This window comes from Opisthorchis viverrini (assembly GCF_000715545.1).
Source record: "Opisthorchis viverrini unplaced genomic scaffold opera_v5_56, whole genome shotgun sequence".
NCBI lineage: Eukaryota > Metazoa > Platyhelminthes > Trematoda > Opisthorchiida > Opisthorchiidae > Opisthorchis > Opisthorchis viverrini.
Genome location: NW_008751713.1, coordinates 695843 through 715583, shown reverse-complemented (window position 1 = coordinate 715583; position 19741 = coordinate 695843). Strand labels below are relative to the sequence as shown.

At 46.5% G+C, this 19741-nt stretch overlaps 1 protein-coding gene across 1 annotated transcript in view; it reads left to right on the top strand.

Annotated features, from left to right (window-relative positions):
• Nucleotides 1-10878: 10878 nt before the first annotated feature.
• The window catches only part of T265_03797 (hypothetical protein), a gene marked incomplete at both ends in the record, with an annotated part of 11391 nt that continues 2528 nt past the window's right edge, over nt 10879-19741 (top strand). The window contains 4 exons of the mRNA XM_009168368.1: nt 10879-10973; nt 11008-11137; nt 11181-11277; nt 13468-13556. Coding sequence (XP_009166632.1) covers nt 10879-10973; nt 11008-11137; nt 11181-11277; nt 13468-13556 — 411 coding nt within the window. The remainder of the gene's footprint in view (nt 10974-11007; nt 11138-11180; nt 11278-13467; nt 13557-19741) is intronic.

Below are 19741 nucleotides of genomic sequence, written 5' to 3'. Positions count from 1 at the left end.
CAACGACTGGGGGTTTCGTTACGGCCCGTGGATCCTTCGGAAGAGACGGAAAAAAGTATCTGAGCTCGTCCAACACAACGGCTAAACCGGATAAAGGTAGTTTCAGCCTACGCGCCATCCGACGAACAGCCGTTAAGATATTTCTTCCTGGTTGTGAATGGTTTAAAAAGGATACTGATGAAAAGCAATATAAGTGCAAGCAGAACTTACGGACTGATCCCTTCAACGACTTGCAGTGGGCTACCTCATGGCAAAAAGCAGGAACCGAGAGGTTCTCCAGGGACCGCAGTGGTGAATGTCTTTCTGGTTCCAAATTCCTGATAACAGGGATCGGGGAAACCGCCGGCGAACATCGTGGTAAATCGCAGCCTAGTTTATCACCTGGAACGGTCAAATTCGGCATATCTGCAGCCTATCATCTGATTAATCATGAATCTTACCCCCAGATAGTCGACTAAAGGCATTATGGACGTATTCATCAATCGATTAACGAAAACAGCCACTTGCCGCAACCACCTACCGTACTTTCCCATATGGGGTTGTTCTTGAAGAGTCTTTACGAGCAACACGAACAAATTTCGGGCGCACTGACGGTTACTTGAAATGAAAAATATTTTTTACGGTTTCGTTCACGTAAACACACCGGGAATAAAATATATGAAAGCACAACAAAACTCACTTTCAGCCGCACGTGAGGACAAGCAGAACGCAGAGCTTCCCGCGAGCAATGGCGCCGCACAGTAAAACAAAACCACTTAAATCGGTTGACCGTTTGCATCTCCTAGGCACACGGAAATGGAAGGTATTGTGGTTTTTTATTACTGTGAGACAAATAAAGAAGCTCTTATGTCTATTAAACGTCTCAAGCTCGCGAGGCTTAAAAGCCGAAAATTAGTGCAGAAGTTCCGCGCAGATTCCGCACAGGTTCTGCACCCAGGAGCGGACGCGTGCTAACTGGGTACACTCTCTTTCTTCCAGACTTAAAATCTTCGGAGCTTGCGTCTTGGGGTGAAATATTTAAAAACTTCTCAACCCAGACTCCCGTCCATCGTCACTGTGTGATCCCAAACAAACCACCAAATGAACTTCCACCTCCATTCAAGTGACTGTCAAAATCCATCGTTTACTGGTTCATCATCCACTGACCACATTCCAGCAGCCAGATGCCATGGATTTCCCTGTTCTTGGGGGCCATCATCCCCACACCACACTAGAAATAAGGCCACCCGCACCAACTCCATACCCACATTCTAAATCCCACATTTACATCTGCCAAGGCCTTTCCATCCCGCCTTTTACCAAATACATACACGGTCGCCGTCTGAGCTGATTTAATTCATCACCCAAACAAACTAGCAACTGTCATCCTGATCATATAATACCTACCCGCTTGTGCCACCACTGTTCATATCCACCTTTCCTCATCCAATAAGTCGAACCCATTAACTTCCTCAAACAAAATTTACCCTCATTCATCTACGGTACTGGTGCCAGTGTCGTGAAAAACTTCTGGATCGATGGAATATGTTGGCTTACTACCCTACCACTTAACGCCGGCCACCCAGATTGGACACTGTCCGATACCGCAGACCATGAATTCGGGATAGGCCTGTGCGCTCAGCGTGCAACCCTCATGGTGCCCCGAGAACCTTGAGTTACAGACCACGGAATCCTCAAACGTGCTTCTTTTCCGCTTCCATGCTCCATTCTATCCTCCTCCTTTTCAATTAACTTTCTCTTTGAACCGAGTAACCACCCACTGGGCATTTCGTTCTCACCCGGGTGATGCTCTGCTGCGTTCAAGGGTTTAATCATAAACCTCCATTCAACAGAGCCCCCATTTTCGGATGTTCCAACCATTGAGGTTTCAACCAATCAGAATGGGGATGACGCTGTACGAAGTGGAGTCGGCCAATAGCGGGAATTTGGTAGCCCGGTCCTCCCTATTTGAAAGTTACTTAAGAACATTTGAGTCGAAGTTCAGCCGCACGTGGTCGTCGTAATGAAGCGTGAAAGAACAGCTGCCAGGCGTCATGCCAAGGGAACCAGAATGGCCAGCAGTTCGCCACGGTCTGTCCTCGTCACTTCATTCAGGCATGCGAACGCGAAGTCAATTTTCGTTGTAACGTGCATCAGCTGCACATCCAAACACCCAGTTGATGGTCATTGAGGTCTCCTGACGCTCGAGAGTAAACTTGGGCCTTTCATTTATAACGATCGGTTTCTTCTCCATGCTAGCATGGAGGAATCAAGTGAGTTTAGTACCAGCAAAGCCTAAGGCTTTCAGTTTTGCTGTTACTAAACCCACTTGATTCCTAATATCATTCGGAAATCCGTCAAATGAATTTAGACGACAGGCTCCGATATTAAACATATCCTGGTATGGTGAAACTGTGTTGTTCGAGCGCACGCGGCTCATTGTTTTTGTGACTCGTTTTCAATGAACGCAATAGCAGGCACTGGGCCCAGCACCAGCAAATCGCACAAACTGGGGTCTAAGGAACTCGTCAGATAGTCTCCTGGTTTCATACTTGTTACGCCAGCGGAAGACTTTTCCCCGCGGAGTGCACTTTGTCTGGGGTTTCGCGCGGTAATATGGCTGGCGAAAATCTGGCTGGCATGGCACAGCCAACTTGCAAGCTCTGAATATCAGATCAAATGACACTCTCGTCCCCGACATTTTCGGGCACAATTCGAAGCGACGAATTATCAGACGTACAGAAAAATATGCGTACTGACCATGATGTCTTGTGGATAGGAAATTGGAGCAGTGGATAGCTTGATGGGTAAAAGCGGGGCTGAATGCCCCTGTAACTCCCGTTACAGCGCGTATCGCCGTGGACTGTTCACGGATTCACGGATTGATACTCAGGATCGATACTTTTGCCCAGGTTCCCCGGGTCGGTTTTGTGCTTGTCGTTCAGCGGCTGTCGTTCACATGAAAAAAGTGTGTATCACTGCTCTTTATATTCTCAGCGTGGGCAGTGTGCTTACCAGCGCAAGGACTCGCATAAATAAGTATCTTATAGTGCTTTGGACTGGATTCTTGAAGGAGCGTGGCAAACCACCGGAGGAAGGTCATTCTACGCATCTACTACCCAAAGTGAGAAAAATTCCGCCCAATGAATGTGTACACTCTGAGCTTGGAAAACTTACCATGTCCCCACCGTGTGTTCGCTGGGTCAACGGTGAAAAACCGGTCGGCCAAGCTTTGTTCAAACAGGGCAGAGGTAAGAATTATGCTCCCTTGGAGGCGACGATTGGTGATACTATGCCGTTGACTTAAAGTTGAAAAGTCCTGCATCATCGTCATCAAAGACGGCATATAAATTAAAAGCCCTAGGGTGAAAGGAAGAGAAAAAGAGTAGGTGACGGAAGGGACCTAGTGCTGGTCTATGTCAAGCATTCTGAGGTGCCAACCGCTCAATCAGACAATCTGGAAAGAAACTGACGGCACGAAAGCCACTGATATCGATTAGCCGCCAAGCACAGACGGGGTCACGGGGACCCCATCCTGGAAGACGTACAAAACCAACAACACCTAAACTCTTCGTGATCTTTTTCACCCCTTTACGCCAAGTCATGTGTTGTCCACCTTGCGGTTTTCGCCATCCTGAAGGAGGCGGTCTCTTAAATCCCGTACAGAGAAAGTTTGCTCTGCAGTCACTTCCAAGGAACTCTGTCGAAAGCTTTGGCGAAATCGACAAAACACTGTCCATCGTCGGCTAGTTGATCTCATTCCGCTTTGCAGACTTGTAACTTGTCGTCCTCAAAACTAGTTTGTTGTCATCGAAATGTCGTTTTGGAGCCCATCGGATGTAAAACATGCGAAGCATCAGCTTTCAACACATTCTTTGCTTCCAATGATTCCCACCGAAAACATTCCCACATTGTTTTGCCTCGGACTTGGTCTGACGAATCTTTCGTGTCACATGCGACACTTTTCTCGTCAATAATAAATCTAACGATGGTCTTCCAGATGCATTCGGTGACTCCTGAATAGATTCCCAATGTTTTTCAGTTGACTGATAGCTTATTCTTGATAGCTCACTTGTAGAAGTTCTATGGAACTACGCCTGATCCTCAGTCATAAGCCTGACGGCAAGAAGTGGTGACTAAGAATAGGCTGCGGTGACTAAATACTCGAAGTCTTCAGTCTCATCCGTCGATGCTGTAAGTGTATCATGTACCCGGGTTCCGACCGAAAGCGGTCACCTTGCTGTGGTGGTTGGTTTTCAGTGGTGTAATAATTCTGTGGTTCAAACATGCCCGGAATATCAACGGGAAGCAGCCAGATGAAGAGCAGTGGGTCCCCGTACTGCGATAAATTGGATTACGAGGTGGTCTGGAGAAAAGGTCGTACTGTCCTATGCGATAGTATGAAGGTCCGAAAGGAGGGGCTAGGAAAGATCAGCTCTAAATCCGTACAGTCCAGTCCAGCGGTTGACCGTGGCTACCGGGGCTTTATTCAATGCGGCCGAAGTAATAGTCTGATGCCGCTAAAAGGCACTTGCTGTGTGGAGCCGCATTAGGAGTCAGACAGTTATGCCTCACACTCTGCACTCGATCAGGCCAGCTTCCTACAACCAATTTGTTCAGACTGCTGAGTCGTTAGCTCCGGGAAGGTTCCCTAAAAATACCGTAATAACCACTGCCTCCTGGTTCTGACTTTTGAGTCAGGACTTAGGATCAGTGTCCTCCAACAAAACCCTACATCTTCCCACCGCCTCGTGGGTCGGACTTTTGAGTTAAAGGCTGGAGGCGGGGTACCTCAATCAAACTTCCCTCTTCGGTATGGACACCCTTAGGTATCTTCGTTCACTGACTCTTCCACGCATCCATCATCCGAGTCCTGACTCACTTAACTTCCAATCACTTAACCAATATTTCTCATCTAAGTTTATGTCCAGTGAAATAAATAGAAACAAACCCTTATTAACTTCAAGGAATCTGTTCCACATTGATGCTAACGACATCCGTACTCTGTGTCAAACTGGCCAACACATAGCCCTTTCTCATACCTTGTTCCCTCTTATTCTGAGACAGGCCCGCAAGCGTCCATCTCGGTCATCTCAGATAGCTTGGGAAAGACCCATATTTCTTGAGCTTCACTCTTCGGATGTCTGATGATCTTGGTGCTTAGCTCTAGGGCTGAATACGTCTTACTGGACTGGTGTCCATTAAACAGTCGTCTTCGTGCTGTTAGGTTGACTGGTCCAATCGGAATAAATTGATCTGGATGAGATAAAAGGTGTTTGTTTGTTGTATTATCGTACGCCCCGATACACGGCAGCTCTGAGGATGAGAAAGATAGCTCCTCTTGAGATTTGCAACGGCTACACGGTTCAACGAAATAACAGACATCTTGATTCTATCAGGTGATACGAATGTTCAGGTTGGTGAAGCCCTGATGAAACCTATCTGTGCGGCTGATTTAGGGTCGACGTCCAGCGCACAGATAACGGGAAATGGCTTCTTCAGTCATGTGCTGAACATCATTAGTTTTTAGCCAGCACAAGAGCTCACAACGGTTACCTGGAGGCCATCAACTGCAAACCAGCCGGATTTTGTGGCAATCGTTCGCTGGCAGGGAGCTTCGATACAAGATTGTCATTCATTTTTTGGTAAACATCTGCAAGAGATGGCTCAAGTGGTTAGAGCGCGAATTTACTAACCGGAAGGTCCGTGGTTCGAACCCGACCTCCGCCACTCGACTTCCCCTGTCTAGGCTTGGGCAACCTAACAGTATCCCAGCCCTCGTGCTTCCTTCGGGTGGCATGGCAGCTAGGCACCGAAAGGGCGCTACAGCTGAACGATTTTTTTAAACATCTGCAATCCTATCCCGACATTGTGCAGGCATGCGTATCTATTTGCTTTCACTCTGGAGCGCGCCAGTTGATACAAGGGTATTCAGTTCACCACCTGCAACACTATCGAGCTGAGTTAGCTGCGGATCTCCCACAACTAGAAGGACACGATAGTGATTTGGATGACGACTGGAGAAAGGTAGAAGAGTCCTTGGTCACAGCCTTGGAAACCGTCTGCCTGAGGTCAAATGCACATCCTAGTGGACATCAGATCTTGCCACAATCAGCAGCTCTGACTGAAGCCAAAAAACTACCAGCAACAAATTACTGTGATAACGCGCGCAGATCCCCCGAACGCAAAGTGAAGAGCTGAAGAATTGACAGCACTGGTGGATCGCAAAAGCCAAGGAAATGGAGAAGGCAGTTGCACCGGGAAACATTGCATCCTGTTCCAGATAGTTGGAACAAACCATCCGAGGAGAGTGGGTGTTAGCGAAACTATCTCCGAAATGATGGGACCTCGATCCATTCCCGCAAAAGTCGTCTTGAATGATACGATGAACACTTTGGAGAACAGTTCAGCTTGGTCACATAAGCTGACCCTCCGGAGGGACTAACTGAACCCGAATGGGACGTGAGCATCGGCCCGCTTTGGACGATGTGAGTCCATTTTGCGATCTCATTACATGGCCCAGGAGGAGGAGGCACTGCTCAAAGGAGGTGGCGAGCCATGTGTGCTTGATCTAACGACTTATCATCATCAGAGACAGCAACACCATTGTAGACACTCGTGAGCAAGATGGCTCAGTGGTTAGAGCGCAATTTACTGGCCGGAAGGTCCGTGGTTCGAACCTGACCTCTGCATCTTGACTTCTCGTGTCTAGGCTTGGGCAACCTGGCCGTATTCTCTGAACTAGGCTTTACAGGCACTGACTGAGGAATTCACCACCATTCTGGAAGTTGGGAACGTCGTTAGGACCAGCCACACGATGACGCTTGATTAGAGATATACACTCGGACACTTCTGAGACCGAAGGTGGCTCCATATTCACAATCCACCTTTCTGTTGAAGGCCGCGATTTCGGATTGAAGGTGACAAGTGGCCAACTGATTGCTGCCCAAAGTACTGTGTCCAGTGATCCAAACGTTCTCCTTTGTTGGATATCAGGGGGCCATTCTGGTCCATTTGGACAAGAGGCTTCCGAGGACCTGTCGAAAGAACCAAAGGGAACAGCCTGCGTACTTTTCCAGCGTTTTTTGCCTCTTCCATCTCTTAAGTCTTTCGGGTCCACCAAGCTTCCCGCGATGCACGAACACTGACTTAATCGCCGTCGGATGATGCACCTGGTTGAATTATGGTTGCGACCAGGAGGCTGTAGTAAAGCGGTGTTCCTCTCATAGATCCGATATTTAGATGAAGTTGGCTGGATTGTACCCTATACATAGGTTTGGGCTCTGATTAGCTGTCTGGATATCTATTGCCAGTGGCCGGTAATATATGACGTATGGCCGTCCAGCAGGTGTTCGAGGAGTCGGTTCTAGAAGTATCGTTTGATTTCTGGGTCTATGGTTGAGAAGTCTGGTCACTGCCTGTTGAAGTGCCTTCATAACACTGCACACGTCTCATGGAAGCATCGAATTATCTGATGTGCTGAAGTACGACTGATGTCTTTTGGCAACAAATAAGCGGCTCATCCAGTTGGTAAGTTGGCTCAGCCGCGCCAACTACGCTGATTGGGCCATGTGTCCCGAATGCCAGTTGATCGGTTTGCTCAGCGTGCTCTGTCTGCTGAGACGGGTTCTGACTGAAAGATACCACAAAGTCCGCGCTGGTTGAACTGAAATGAACTGAACTACTTACTAATAGCTTCATTTTTCATGTCACTACAAGCTGGTGGTTCTCAAGTTCTTAGTCAAATCTTTCGCGACGGTCGCCGGTTTTTCTCGGTGCTTGCGTGATTTTTTGCACAGGTGACGAAGTTATCCGTTATGATATTGCAACTCTTACTAAAAAGAACACCTGATAAGCGGAGTTTTAAATAATGCCTGTGCTGAAACAGTTTGACCTACTCAACGGCTGTGGTGGTAAGGTTAACATAGATTTGAAGCGGCCAGCTGATCTCCAGTCGCAGCCGGAGTCCAATTGGCGGTCTCATATCCGTGAACTACAATATGTGAGTCAGAATGACGGAGAACGTACTCCAAAGTGCCTGTCAGCGTCGACAGTTCGTTAGCGTTTGTTGTCATTATCATCAGTTACCGATTTTCCATGACTCATCAAGAGTGCTGCGCTTGAACACATACCATACTTGTCTCCCCCGGCTGCATTTTCGAAGTGCCGCTGCTTTTGAGTGTTGCTCTGACGTAAACGGACCTTACAGCTTTCATCCTGTTCCCCCGCACAACGTATGCAAAAATTAGCCGTGGCAAAAGTAGGCTTGAATTGAGCGCCGGTGATCGCCAGCGTTGCGGTCAGAGTGAATAAAAAGTGTGGTATGCTGCGTACGGTCTGTGTAGTAAGGTTGTTATTCTTTCGGAATTCGCGTACTGTCTAATAAAGATCGGTCGAGCTTGTAAACGCAAACTATGGCAGAATAAAGAAATATGAATTTTCCTTGTATGTTGTTTTTGTGTTTAATGGGCCATGGAATGTGCACACGACATGTGTAGGATACGCTTGTCTACAGGTGAAAGGTTCTGAATTAATGGCCGAAATGGGTCGTAGAAATCAGTCGTAACATCATCAAATGGACTTTGGTTTTCAATACACGTGAGTGTAACATAGCAGTACCAGACACAACTGCAACAGTTCCGGTAACCTCACCGTTATTGTGTGGATAGGGCTTTTTCTTAGTTTGGCAATCGATCAAGTGGCCTTTGTTCTGTTCACCCAATTGACTTGCAGATATTTCGTCACCAATCCAGGTAACATCATCTGTACGTAGTTGGGTTCGTGAAGGATGCACTAATGCTGTCACCACAATTGGTGAAGAAACGCTTGCAACCTAATCGCTGAGCTCGGCAAACAGATCCACGACCATCGGATCAACCGCCAACAGAAGCACGCGAGCTACCGATGTTACCAGTTTCCCTTGGCATAAACCTTTCCTCAATGCTTAGTGGTTGAATGTAAACCTGGTTACTGGTCAAATTCAAGAGCATTTGGTAAAAAACTTACTGTTGTTAGGTTTAATCGCATTTTTCTCGATCAATTATATGTAGACCATATGTTTTGCTGATAACTCCGTGAAAACAAAAAAAAACATCTGTGAAATTCTGGCATAGTATTCCGGGTGTCGTCTGCTGCCAACGGAATCTGACAAAGTTAATTATATACTAGCAGCTCAATATTTCATCGAACAGTGTATGACACTTAATATTTCTCACATACTACCTTTGGCCTGCTCCCAAGAAGTTTTTCCTTAAATGACGACGGCCGTTCATACTAGTGCGGCACATGTTGTCATCGGCTACGTGTTTAGGCCACTCATCTTTCCTGATTTTGCCTGTTTCCCTCAACACGGAACTTTGGGAAGCTTCAACGCATCGCTCAAACTGCCCGTCTAGTGAAACAAATTGCAGTTTTGATTTGATGCTTGTGAAATCCATAAAATACCATTGCGTATGCTGAAAGGGAGAAAACCAGTCCAAACTAAGTGTAAAATTGCCACAGTTCACAACATCTGGCATCTTCACTTATCCGCCATTTCTCATCAGTTGATAGAAAAGCCTCACCCACCGTGTATCCATAAGTCCTTTTTCTCCTCTTCACTTCTGCCGAAGAAACCGTTTCCGCTCTCCCCAGTAATTGTCATTATATCTTTCAGCTGTAGCCCCCTTTCGGTGCCTAACTGCCATGCCACCCGAAGCTTGCATGAGGGCTGAGGTACTCTCAGGTTGCCCATGCCTAGACAGGGGAAGTCGAGAGTCAGAGGTCGCGTTCGAACCGCGGACCTTCCGGTCAGTAAATTAGCGCCCTAAACACCTGAACCATCTCGTTCCCCTGTCATTATCCTATGGGTTTGAGTCCCATCCGGGTACCGTATTTTGTTTACTTTTCGTATGCTTGGATCCGAATCCATGATAGCCTTATCGACGGTGCTCCTAGGCTTTTTTGTACACCTTGACCTTATCTGAACGGCGAAAACACTGCCGTGAATCCCCTTGTCTTTTTCTATGCTGTGGCTCCACGTGCATTCTGTAGTTCAAGGGTTACTTCTGTTCGTGTTAGAAACATGGAGGATGTCGGATCCTCAAATGTAAATAGCAGGTCCATCAACATATTCGAGGCACTTGTTCCCTGAGTATATGCGGCCCTCAGCAGTTTCTGCTTCACCGTGTTTTCTTGGGATCCCACTCAGAGCGATAAATCAGGAAATTGTCCACCACTATTTTGAAGGTCTATTCAATTGCACTGCGTTTGTTGCTTACTCCATTTCGCCACAGATTATTTCTTTTGTCCGCTTGCCGAAGTGAACAATGGTTTTTCTCGCATCCGAATCATGTTGGTGGCGATCGTGGCCTTGGATCCTTGTGGATTAGAAATGTGAGCGTAATATGTGTCGAGTGCAGCAACGACCGGATCGGTGAACTGACCTGGATTGTGTTCACCACACTTTCAGCATACAACATGATCTCTTGGAGTGTTGTGTCTACCAAAGCGAAGTTTAATACATACTCAGCAGACTGCTGCCCCGAATAACAACTGTTTGTGGAGTAAGAGAACAGGAGCGGATAAAGTCCTACCGGTGTTTTGCACATCATAGATACACGTTGATTTGCTGATGCATCCGAAATTCCAGTGATGGAGCGGTTTTCTACACCAGATGCTTTTTTTTAACTCGGTTACGGATTGTGAAATTTTTTCGGCAGTATTGTGTACTTGGAGGACTCTTAAATGGACTGCGTGTATTATATTCTTACGAAGAAAGCAGCTGCAGACTGAGGAAAGTGTGTTTGCAATCTGATTTTTTGGCACACTTTATATGTACGGTATAATAAAGCTGCCTACCTTCGTTTTCAGCCTCCCCCAAACTGATGACACACCATCTTCCACCAATTTGGCCGTGGCATGTATGACACCACTTTAGATATTTATTTCCGGTTCGTGAAACCGTCGGATGTCGAAGAGCTTCGAGCTCTTTACGAAGAATGTTTTCCTGTCAGGTACGATTGCCAGTTTTACCAATAACTTTTTCAGTTATCCTGATTCTTGGTTCCAAGATCTCATCACTAAACCGTGTTTCATCGCCTATGTCGCGCTCGTCAATGACCGCATCATTGGTATTCTTGTTGCCAAAGTTGTCACCCTCGGTGAATGTGCCGCGGAGGTAGTCGTTCGATTTCTTGATTACTTCTCTACTGTCGTCACAGGATCGTAAAATTTTGGACAGTCGTTTTCCACTTTCCAGTCATGTTGCTTATATACTGAGTCTGGGTGTTACTGAAGCTTATCGGTCGAACGGAATCGGTAGGTGCTAGGTTAACCTTCAATTTCCTGTCTTTGATATGTTTGGGTTGATTAATTTACGATGATTGTCAGCTGATTGTATTCGCATATCGGTCACTTTTTGCATTCTGTTTGCTGAAATCTATTGCATCTTCTGGATTTAATGGGTGTTCTAGGATGAATGTTTCGGCCGATATGTGCTTAAGCGAGGTAAATTGTTCATGTTGAAAGATTTTACAGATGTACTAGTACCGCTGGAGCAGACAATTGTAAGTGATTTGAGCCGAATGTCAATATGTTTACTACTCGTTTACAATACCGCACGCGCATGGTTTAGTCGGACGGCTATACGATTGACGTCAGCATGGATGATCACGTTTTCCTGTGAGGACTAATAAACAATAATCCTATATTTTTTCTCCTCCTAATTGTCCGCTTCGTTCACTCGCAGGGTCCATACCAGGTTGGTCAATGGTTAGGGGTCCGACCAACACCATCTCCTAGCCCTCCAGGTTGGGGGTCGGAAAATGCCTGGTGACGTTTCCCGTGAAAATTAACACGCACTTGCATTTCCTGCCGAACACCTCTGCCTTTCGGCCAAGCTTTTGAAACAAAGGCTTTGGTTGAGGACCCTAATCATCCTCCTCCCTAGTTGTGAACGCGCCGGTACAATCTGCCGTCAACACCCTTCGTCATTAGCGAGCTTTCACAAGTACCGTTTTCAAAGCATGTCCCATCAGAAGATTATTGTACTATTCTCAACCCAACTTGGGGTTCTACCTTCACGTAGACCAATGAATCAGTGTAGGTTATCATGACGACGGCCGAAGTGCAGCAACGATGTGTGTACTGGTTATCGCCTTATGTACTACTGCTGCACTGCCGTGCTGCTGCTTCGGCCGGCGACTGCAGATAAGCGTCGACAAGTATCATCGATACTGGCCTCCTAATTGTCCGCTTCGTTCACTCGCAGGGTCCATACCAGGTTGGTCAATGGTTAGGGGTCCGACCAACACCATCTCCTAGCCCTCCAGGTTGGGGGTCGGAAAATGCCTGGTGACGTTTCCCGTGAAAATTAACACGCACTTGCATTTCCTGCCGAACACCTCTGCCTTTCGGCCAAGCTTTTGAAACAAAGGCTTTGGTTGAGGACCCTAATCATCCTCCTCCCTAGTTGTGAACGCGCCGGTACAATCTGCCGTCAACACCCTTCGTCATTAGCGAGCTTTCACAAGTACCGTTTTCAAAGCATGTCCCATCAGAAGATTATTGTACTATTCTCAACCCAACTTGGGGTTCTACCTTCACGTAGACCAATGAATCAGTGTAGGTTATCATGACGACGGCCGAAGTGCAGCAACGATGTGTGTACTGGTTATCGCCTTATGTACTACTGCTGCACTGCCGTGCTGCTGCTTCGGCCGGCGACTGCAGATAAGCGTCGACAAGTATCAGTCGATACTGCGTTCTGATCTGTCTATGACAAGACAACCTGACAGTATCCCAGCCCTCGTGCTTCTTTCCGGTGGCATGGGACTTAAGCACCGAAAAGGTGCTAGAGCCGAAAGAAGAGAAGGAGAGTGCCGAAATGTTTACAATTCAGTTGCGGAGCTTCGCGAACTGACCAGCAGCCACCGGACCAAATAACAACAAGTAAATTCAAAACACCAATATTCCAACTCATTTCCGACGGCGACTAAATGATACTTCTCATATCCCTACACATGTTTGACATTAATATTTTAGGAGCATCCCAGCACCCGTGCTCTGGTACACGGCTTCAGCTTAAACACGTGCGGTATTAAATTACCCGGCATGTTCAACAAAAACGTGGCACTGAAATCAAGCTGGTTAACAATAGTAGAAGGAAAGTCGATCCTAGTAGCCTTCAGCACCACAGGATTTCTACTGAATTCGCGAATTTATGCAAAATCATTTTAGGATAGTGGCCGCTGTGAACCAGGTGTATCATCAGGTTATAGATAATAATGGGATCTCTGAGACCGCAAAACAAGGGATAGGACCTGAGGCAGAGTATTTTGATGAAAAAATTTCACCACATTTCGCTTCATCATAACGTCAGTTCCTCTGATTTGAAATACTGGTGGTCCATGCTTCATTCTGTTCCGACAGCATCCTATTTGTTGAACTCTTTCGTCTCTTACGCTTCGGGAGCATTCTTCAATGAACGGTGTCAGGATTCCATTACAGCCCTTCAGCTACAGAGTGCCTCTCAAAACCATGCTAGTCATGGCGTTCAGAATACAGACGTCTCCGTCTTGCCAACTAGTCCGTCACCGGTAAGTTAAATTTACGTGCGCTGAATTATTTGTGCTCGAAATTCCTTTCATCGCCTATCTTGATGAGGAACTTGAAGTTTGATCGCCTACTCGACAAGGGGTTGGTGGACGAGCTGAACGCCTGTCGTGTATTCCCCTCACCAAATGCTTTTACTTCTACGGTCCGCTTTACTATTTGAGGCTGATTCCATTTGTTCTCAGTATTAAATGATATTATGTAGAGTCACTTCTAAACGTTTGCTTCATAAGCTGTTTCAAAATCGCAGTTTTTTCATATTGGTTATCTCACTCATGAGCTGTATTAGCACTGACGTATCATAGCCATTTGCTCTTTCCTACTGTTGCCTGGTGCGGGGAACACCCTCCCCCCCCCCCCCCCCCAAAAAAAAACAAGAAAATTCCATACAAGCGGTTGCGTGGATGACCACTTTATTCATAGGTGAGGTCATGATTCCCCAAAACCCCCCGTGTTGACGTCAGTGTGATTGGGAGCCTTGTTGATCTGGAGTGTGCAAATCACATCATTTTCATTTTCAAAGGAAGGAGAAGGTCTATGCCCCTATGAAAACACTGACTAGAGTTATCCTGTCTTTCCGTCCCTCTCCGGATAGGCAGTGACTCAAGATATGCTATCTCTGAACACCCCATTCGCGGTTGTGACACGATTTGTGTGTCCTAGAGATCCCTCTGGGATAGCGGTGCGTTGAAGCCAACACCTAACTCTTGAAACTGAGAACCGCACTATCCATTTCTTATGGCATCCGAAAGATTTTTTTAGCATAAAGTACAGCCTGAATCAGACCCCGGTTACAATTCTTCACGGCAATAGGTCGTTTATTCGAAAACAATGTAGTCTTCAGGTTTTTCGGTCCTAACCGGTATAAGCTAGCACCAGCAAATTCACACTCTCACGACCAGGTAGGGTAACTTACGAAATGTGGCAATGTACTATTCATTTGGATTTGTTGTTCACCCAGAATAGCATTTCTCGTGCCAACTTCCATTTAGCGCAAACCAAGTGGGTAAAGTTTGCCCTGGCGGAAAAGACGAAAGGGAGTGGTGATGCGACTTTCTTTCGACCATCGTTCCCCTATTACCCTTCCAGTACGTTCCTGAAGACCGACTGATACTTCATCAATGCATTTGTTTCTTATATGAAAGGCGTGTAGCTCCCACGCAACTCTTGGCAGGCAAAAGCACTAAGCTGTGGTCTTGACCGGAGTAAACCTGAGCTCACATGGGTTAATTGATACCAGGTTGTCAATCAAGAACCCAAGGATGATCTCGAGTCTCGGCGTTCTCGTTAGTTCTCTGCACTATCCGGAATTTTATTCCCATCTCGTCGAGGTAGATAGTGTCGGTGCACACAAATGCTTGGGTGTCACACTTCAACTATTTTGCTTGGTAGCAGGTACCGGCGCCCAACACGGCGTTATTGTCAGTGCTTGATTTTTTCACTTGAAAAATTTCTATTGTATATTGGAGTTGGTCATGGCTAGGGGGGAATTTAGTTAGCAAACTCTTATCTCTAGTAACCTTAATACTGCGTTTCTTTACGAACAACTCCGGCCTACTAGTAAAGAATGATGGTTACTCTCGCGTCAAGCCTCTGTAAAGGCTAAGTGAGGGGTCTCAGTCGACTTACACAACACTGTCAGTTGAATCGCGCTTTGAGTATCTGTGTCTCAGCACTCATACAATTTTCCCTAGCTAAACATGCTGTTTTCCACACCTCGGATTCTTTCTTAGCTTATTTATTGTCGTAAATGGTATTGCACCCTCCTGAGCATTAATGTCCTGAGGGAATTACATTCTCGTTCTCGAAATGTGAGCTCTTCTGCTCCATTGATTTTTCATCCATTTTACTGTAGTGAAAACATGTTTCTGAATCTCCAAGGTTGAACTGTCATTTCTCGCTCGGCATTAAATTGATATCTTCTGTTTTAACCACCTCACAAAACATTTGTTTAGTCAGGGTGTCCTATCTACCTAGCTACTGGCAAGATTAAACTTGTTCGTTTGCGTAAGTCTAGCTGGTTTACAGTGCTGGGACCCCGACTGAATGTGCTGAAATGCGACCTCGAGACGTCAACGTAGTACAGGCTCATCACAAAAGACCATACACGTGAGAACACGTCAAGATCAACGTTTCAGGAAGATTTGGTAGATGCTCAGCGCGCTTGTTGCTTGTTGGTGTTTTGTTGTTAGCTAAAGAGTTTCGTCAGACCAAGTAAGTAAGTTATCAGGTGGGCCGAATTATCAGACTGACCCAGTGTCAATCAAAAAGATCCCCTCCGATGGCACACTAAATCAGCGTTGAATGTCGGTTAGAAGTCCTCGTTGATTAGCCTGGACGGCTAAGTTTTATGACTGATGACTTTGAGGATGTGATATAAATTTGCTTGAGCTCAAGGTTTGTTTTTTAGATTCTGGTTCTTCCTCTTAGGTGCCGTTTTCAAGTTTCGTTGCTACAACAATCTAAACCATCTCTGTGATGACATTTACTGATATTCACGCACATGTCAACTAGGCTGATCTAAGACTGATCTCCACATGGTCAACAGTTCTACGTTTTCTGTTCCGTTCACACTAGGATGGTTCGGTATTTCAGCCTCTCCGGTTATCGGTCGCTGTAGTGTGACTCGTTGTCCTCGCCCGAAAATTCAGTCTGTTTTATGTCCCCTATCCGGCGCATTTCCTGGCGGGCCCTATTTATTCTCTTGGTAGTTGTTGATTCCTCTCTTGTGTTCGTCAATTCTAGTCTTAATCTCTCCGGCCGCCTCTCATATATGGATCCTAAGCGGTTGCGACATTTAATTTTGGAAACACTCTGGTTTACTGGAAGGTAATACCTCGATTGCGGATACACCCGATGTATTTGGAACATTAATTGTCCCGATCCATTCCCCATAAGGTCTGGCTACACTCATACACTTCTTAACTGTGACTGTCCAGAGTAGTTGAGTGTCTACTATCTCGTAATCCGTTTCTTACTTTAACCTGTTCGGTGAACTCCTTTGCACGGAGCTCTTACGCAAATAAACATTGATCAGGTAGTACTATCGAATAACGCCTTGGGGTACTTTTCTTTTCCTTCGGATGTATTCCCTGGCAAGTTTTTGAGTGTCTCGAACAGTAGCTACCTGAGAACGGCAGTCAGTGGTGGGTCTCACAAACATCGATTTAATGTTGGTTTCAGTGATGTGGGCCGTAGATAGCCTGTAGACTCAGACGTTAAGGATCAGACTTTGGTTCAAGTTTTCAGTTGATCAACCCAACAATGTTGCGGTTTCGTAGAAAGAACAGCCCTGATTATATCCCCACACGAGTGACGAATTCGATATTGCTGGATGAGCTTATCGAATCCAGCAATCCAAAAGAGTCTACCGTAAGCTCTTTTTCGACACCTGCCTTGGAGACGTACTATGAGAATATTTCCCAAACATTTCTGGTCGAAGACACATATCCTGTTAGTGTCTGAGACTTCCATCGGCCGGGTTTCGCAGGTACTTGGTAAAACAGGTCGGATGGTAGACCAATAGATACGTGCATTGTTCTTCAGCCTGATTCCTTTTCTCTGTCAAATTACACGCTTCAGTTACACGAACGCTCCACAGTATATTAGACAGCAGGCACTCCTGTCGGACCCCAGACGACACAAACTTGTCTCCCCATGACCGCGTTGTAAGACCTCAACACTTTCATTAACTTCGTGGGGATTCCATCGGATTCCAGTACCCCCTGCAGTACCATTCGGTTCACAGAATCGAATGTCGACCGGAAATCGATAAAGCAGGCGACTGCTGACTGCTCTTTTCTTCCGAACACGACCTAGTGCGAAGACTGATCAGTGTAACCTTTCTCCATCTGAAAACCCACTTTGTTTGAACTAGTGCGTGAGTGTATTTCGCTGGCAAAGCGAATTCATAAGGACGGTGAACGATAGCTCAAAAGCTACATCCATCATGACAGTTACTGCAAACAAAGTTGGTATCTCTTACGGAAAAGCAGAATGGAGGCTCTTCAGCCGGCTGAAAACACTTCGCTGTCCCAAATTTAACAGAAAATAATAGAGTAGTGTAGTAGAGACGGTAGTGTGTACCTTGTACATCTCTACAAGGGTACCATATTCGCTTCAGACTTCTTCAACTGATGGGTACTTTCTGTCGTTGAATTACCATAGTTGGCGTCATACGGCAATGAAGCGGACTTAGTGGTTGTTATGGTTGTATGTTGACACGTGCAATTGGAGAGCTATTTTAAATGTCATGTCCATCAGAAAAGCTATCCGCTCGTGCCGGGAATAACTTCGCCAGTTACAATGCGTAGAGTGGGCTGAAGGGCCAATCGCCTCCCGGAAAATTGCTGTAGAAGGCGAAGTAGCTTCGCAGAGTCGCCAAATTTGATAGTGCTTTCCTACTGATTGCCATCTCAGTCCGGTATCAATTCCATCAGTCCCTAAGAGACTTGGTTGATTGAATTGAAAGTTTACGGTAATCCACGCGTTTGATCGCCTCGCCCGCCTAGCCTAGCTTAACAACCTAGTGGTTCGTTCCAAGATCCAGTCTTTTTATGTGTGCGTGGCCTAATTCCCTGGTGGGTAGTAGGGGCAACATGGATCCCACTGGTTATGTATGCACATTGGCACTGACAGTCGAGAAATGGGTGCTTTATTTCTTAGTAGGTGATTTGCCACATGGGACCTAAGTTTCACTCGTACGAGAATTCGATCGAATCCTCCTTAATTCTTTATCATTGCTTACCTGGAGTAACGGAGATCTTCTGCACATGATCCACTAGGATAGAGTCAATCTGGCGAGGCTGCCATCGTCTGAGCACCAAATTAACAGATGTCACTTTGGATGTCAGAAGTACAAAACCGATTGAAGTTAACGAAGTTGACAAACCTGTCACCATTTTGAATGCGAAGACAGATCGTGCATTCTGGGAATATGGCGCGTCTCAGCACATTTCGATTCGCGAATTCTAGCCGCCGTCGACTAGAAGCTCGTCACACATTGGAGCTTGTCGCTTGGGACGAAATCTCGGTACGAGCTCGGCTGCAGCCTTTAAAAATTGTCAGTGCAGCTCATTGTGACCCAGAGTGTTAGGTGAAAAGGCTACAGCGTGTTGGCTGTAACTGTGGTAGAGCCGGAATGAGCTGTCTTTTCCAGACATTTGAATTCAAGTCTCTCCATTTCCAAGTCTCCGGTCTTTAGGTCGACAGCCTATGCCAGCCTTGTAGTAGAAAGTTGATGCTTTATGGCATCCTGATGCTCAGGATTTAAGGGGACCTCTACAGTCCACTATCCGACGTTAGCCGGTATCCTAAGGTTGGGTTTCCCGGCTTGTTTTAAAGGTACCTGATCCAATGGTACAGCCAAAGGTGCGTCACTTACTGAGGAGATTGTATGTGAGAAGAATAGCTAATAAGCTTCACGTGTTGAAGTTTCTTGCGCGTTTGTTACGAATTGCGTCCTTTGCCGTCACGAAGGGACTGGACCATACCGTGGTGTGATGGTTTCCCCACCTCAGCGACCAATTGAGCTATACTGGAGAGTGTCCCGCGACACTCACAGAGTCTCTCATACCAGGTTGGTCAGTGGTTAGGGGTCTGACGAACACAGTCTCCTGGCCCTCCAGGTTGGGGGTTGGAACATGTGGCGAGTTGTTCCGTAGAAATGGTAATGCATTTGCATTTCCCGCCAAACACCGCTGCCTTGAGGTTAGGCTTTTGAACCAAAGGCTTTGGTTAAGGACCCTAATCGTCCTCCTGTCTAGGCGTGGGTGCCCTGGCAGTATCCCGGCCCTCGTACAACCATGACCTACACAACTAACAATATTCTCATGCCACATCGGCCGTCGCGTGGTGCCATCAGCCGGGTCTCCTTACTTGCTCCATACACCAGGGCGGGTGAGCGAAAACGTGCTACTGCTGACGCCTCCCTTCTTTCTCCTTCACATACTTTTTCTTCCCCCTCTCCCCACCCCATTAATAACTCTCTCCTTGTAGGCCCAGCACTTAGGACTGATGACTCCGTTCGTCATGCATCGGTTTTGCGTGCAGCGTCTGCTCGTCACATGGTGCCGACATCTTCAGGAATCTCAAAATCAGTCCTCAAGCCTCGACACCCACTCTATCTGGCCGCGTTCAATGTTCGCACTCTGAAGCAAGCAGGACAACA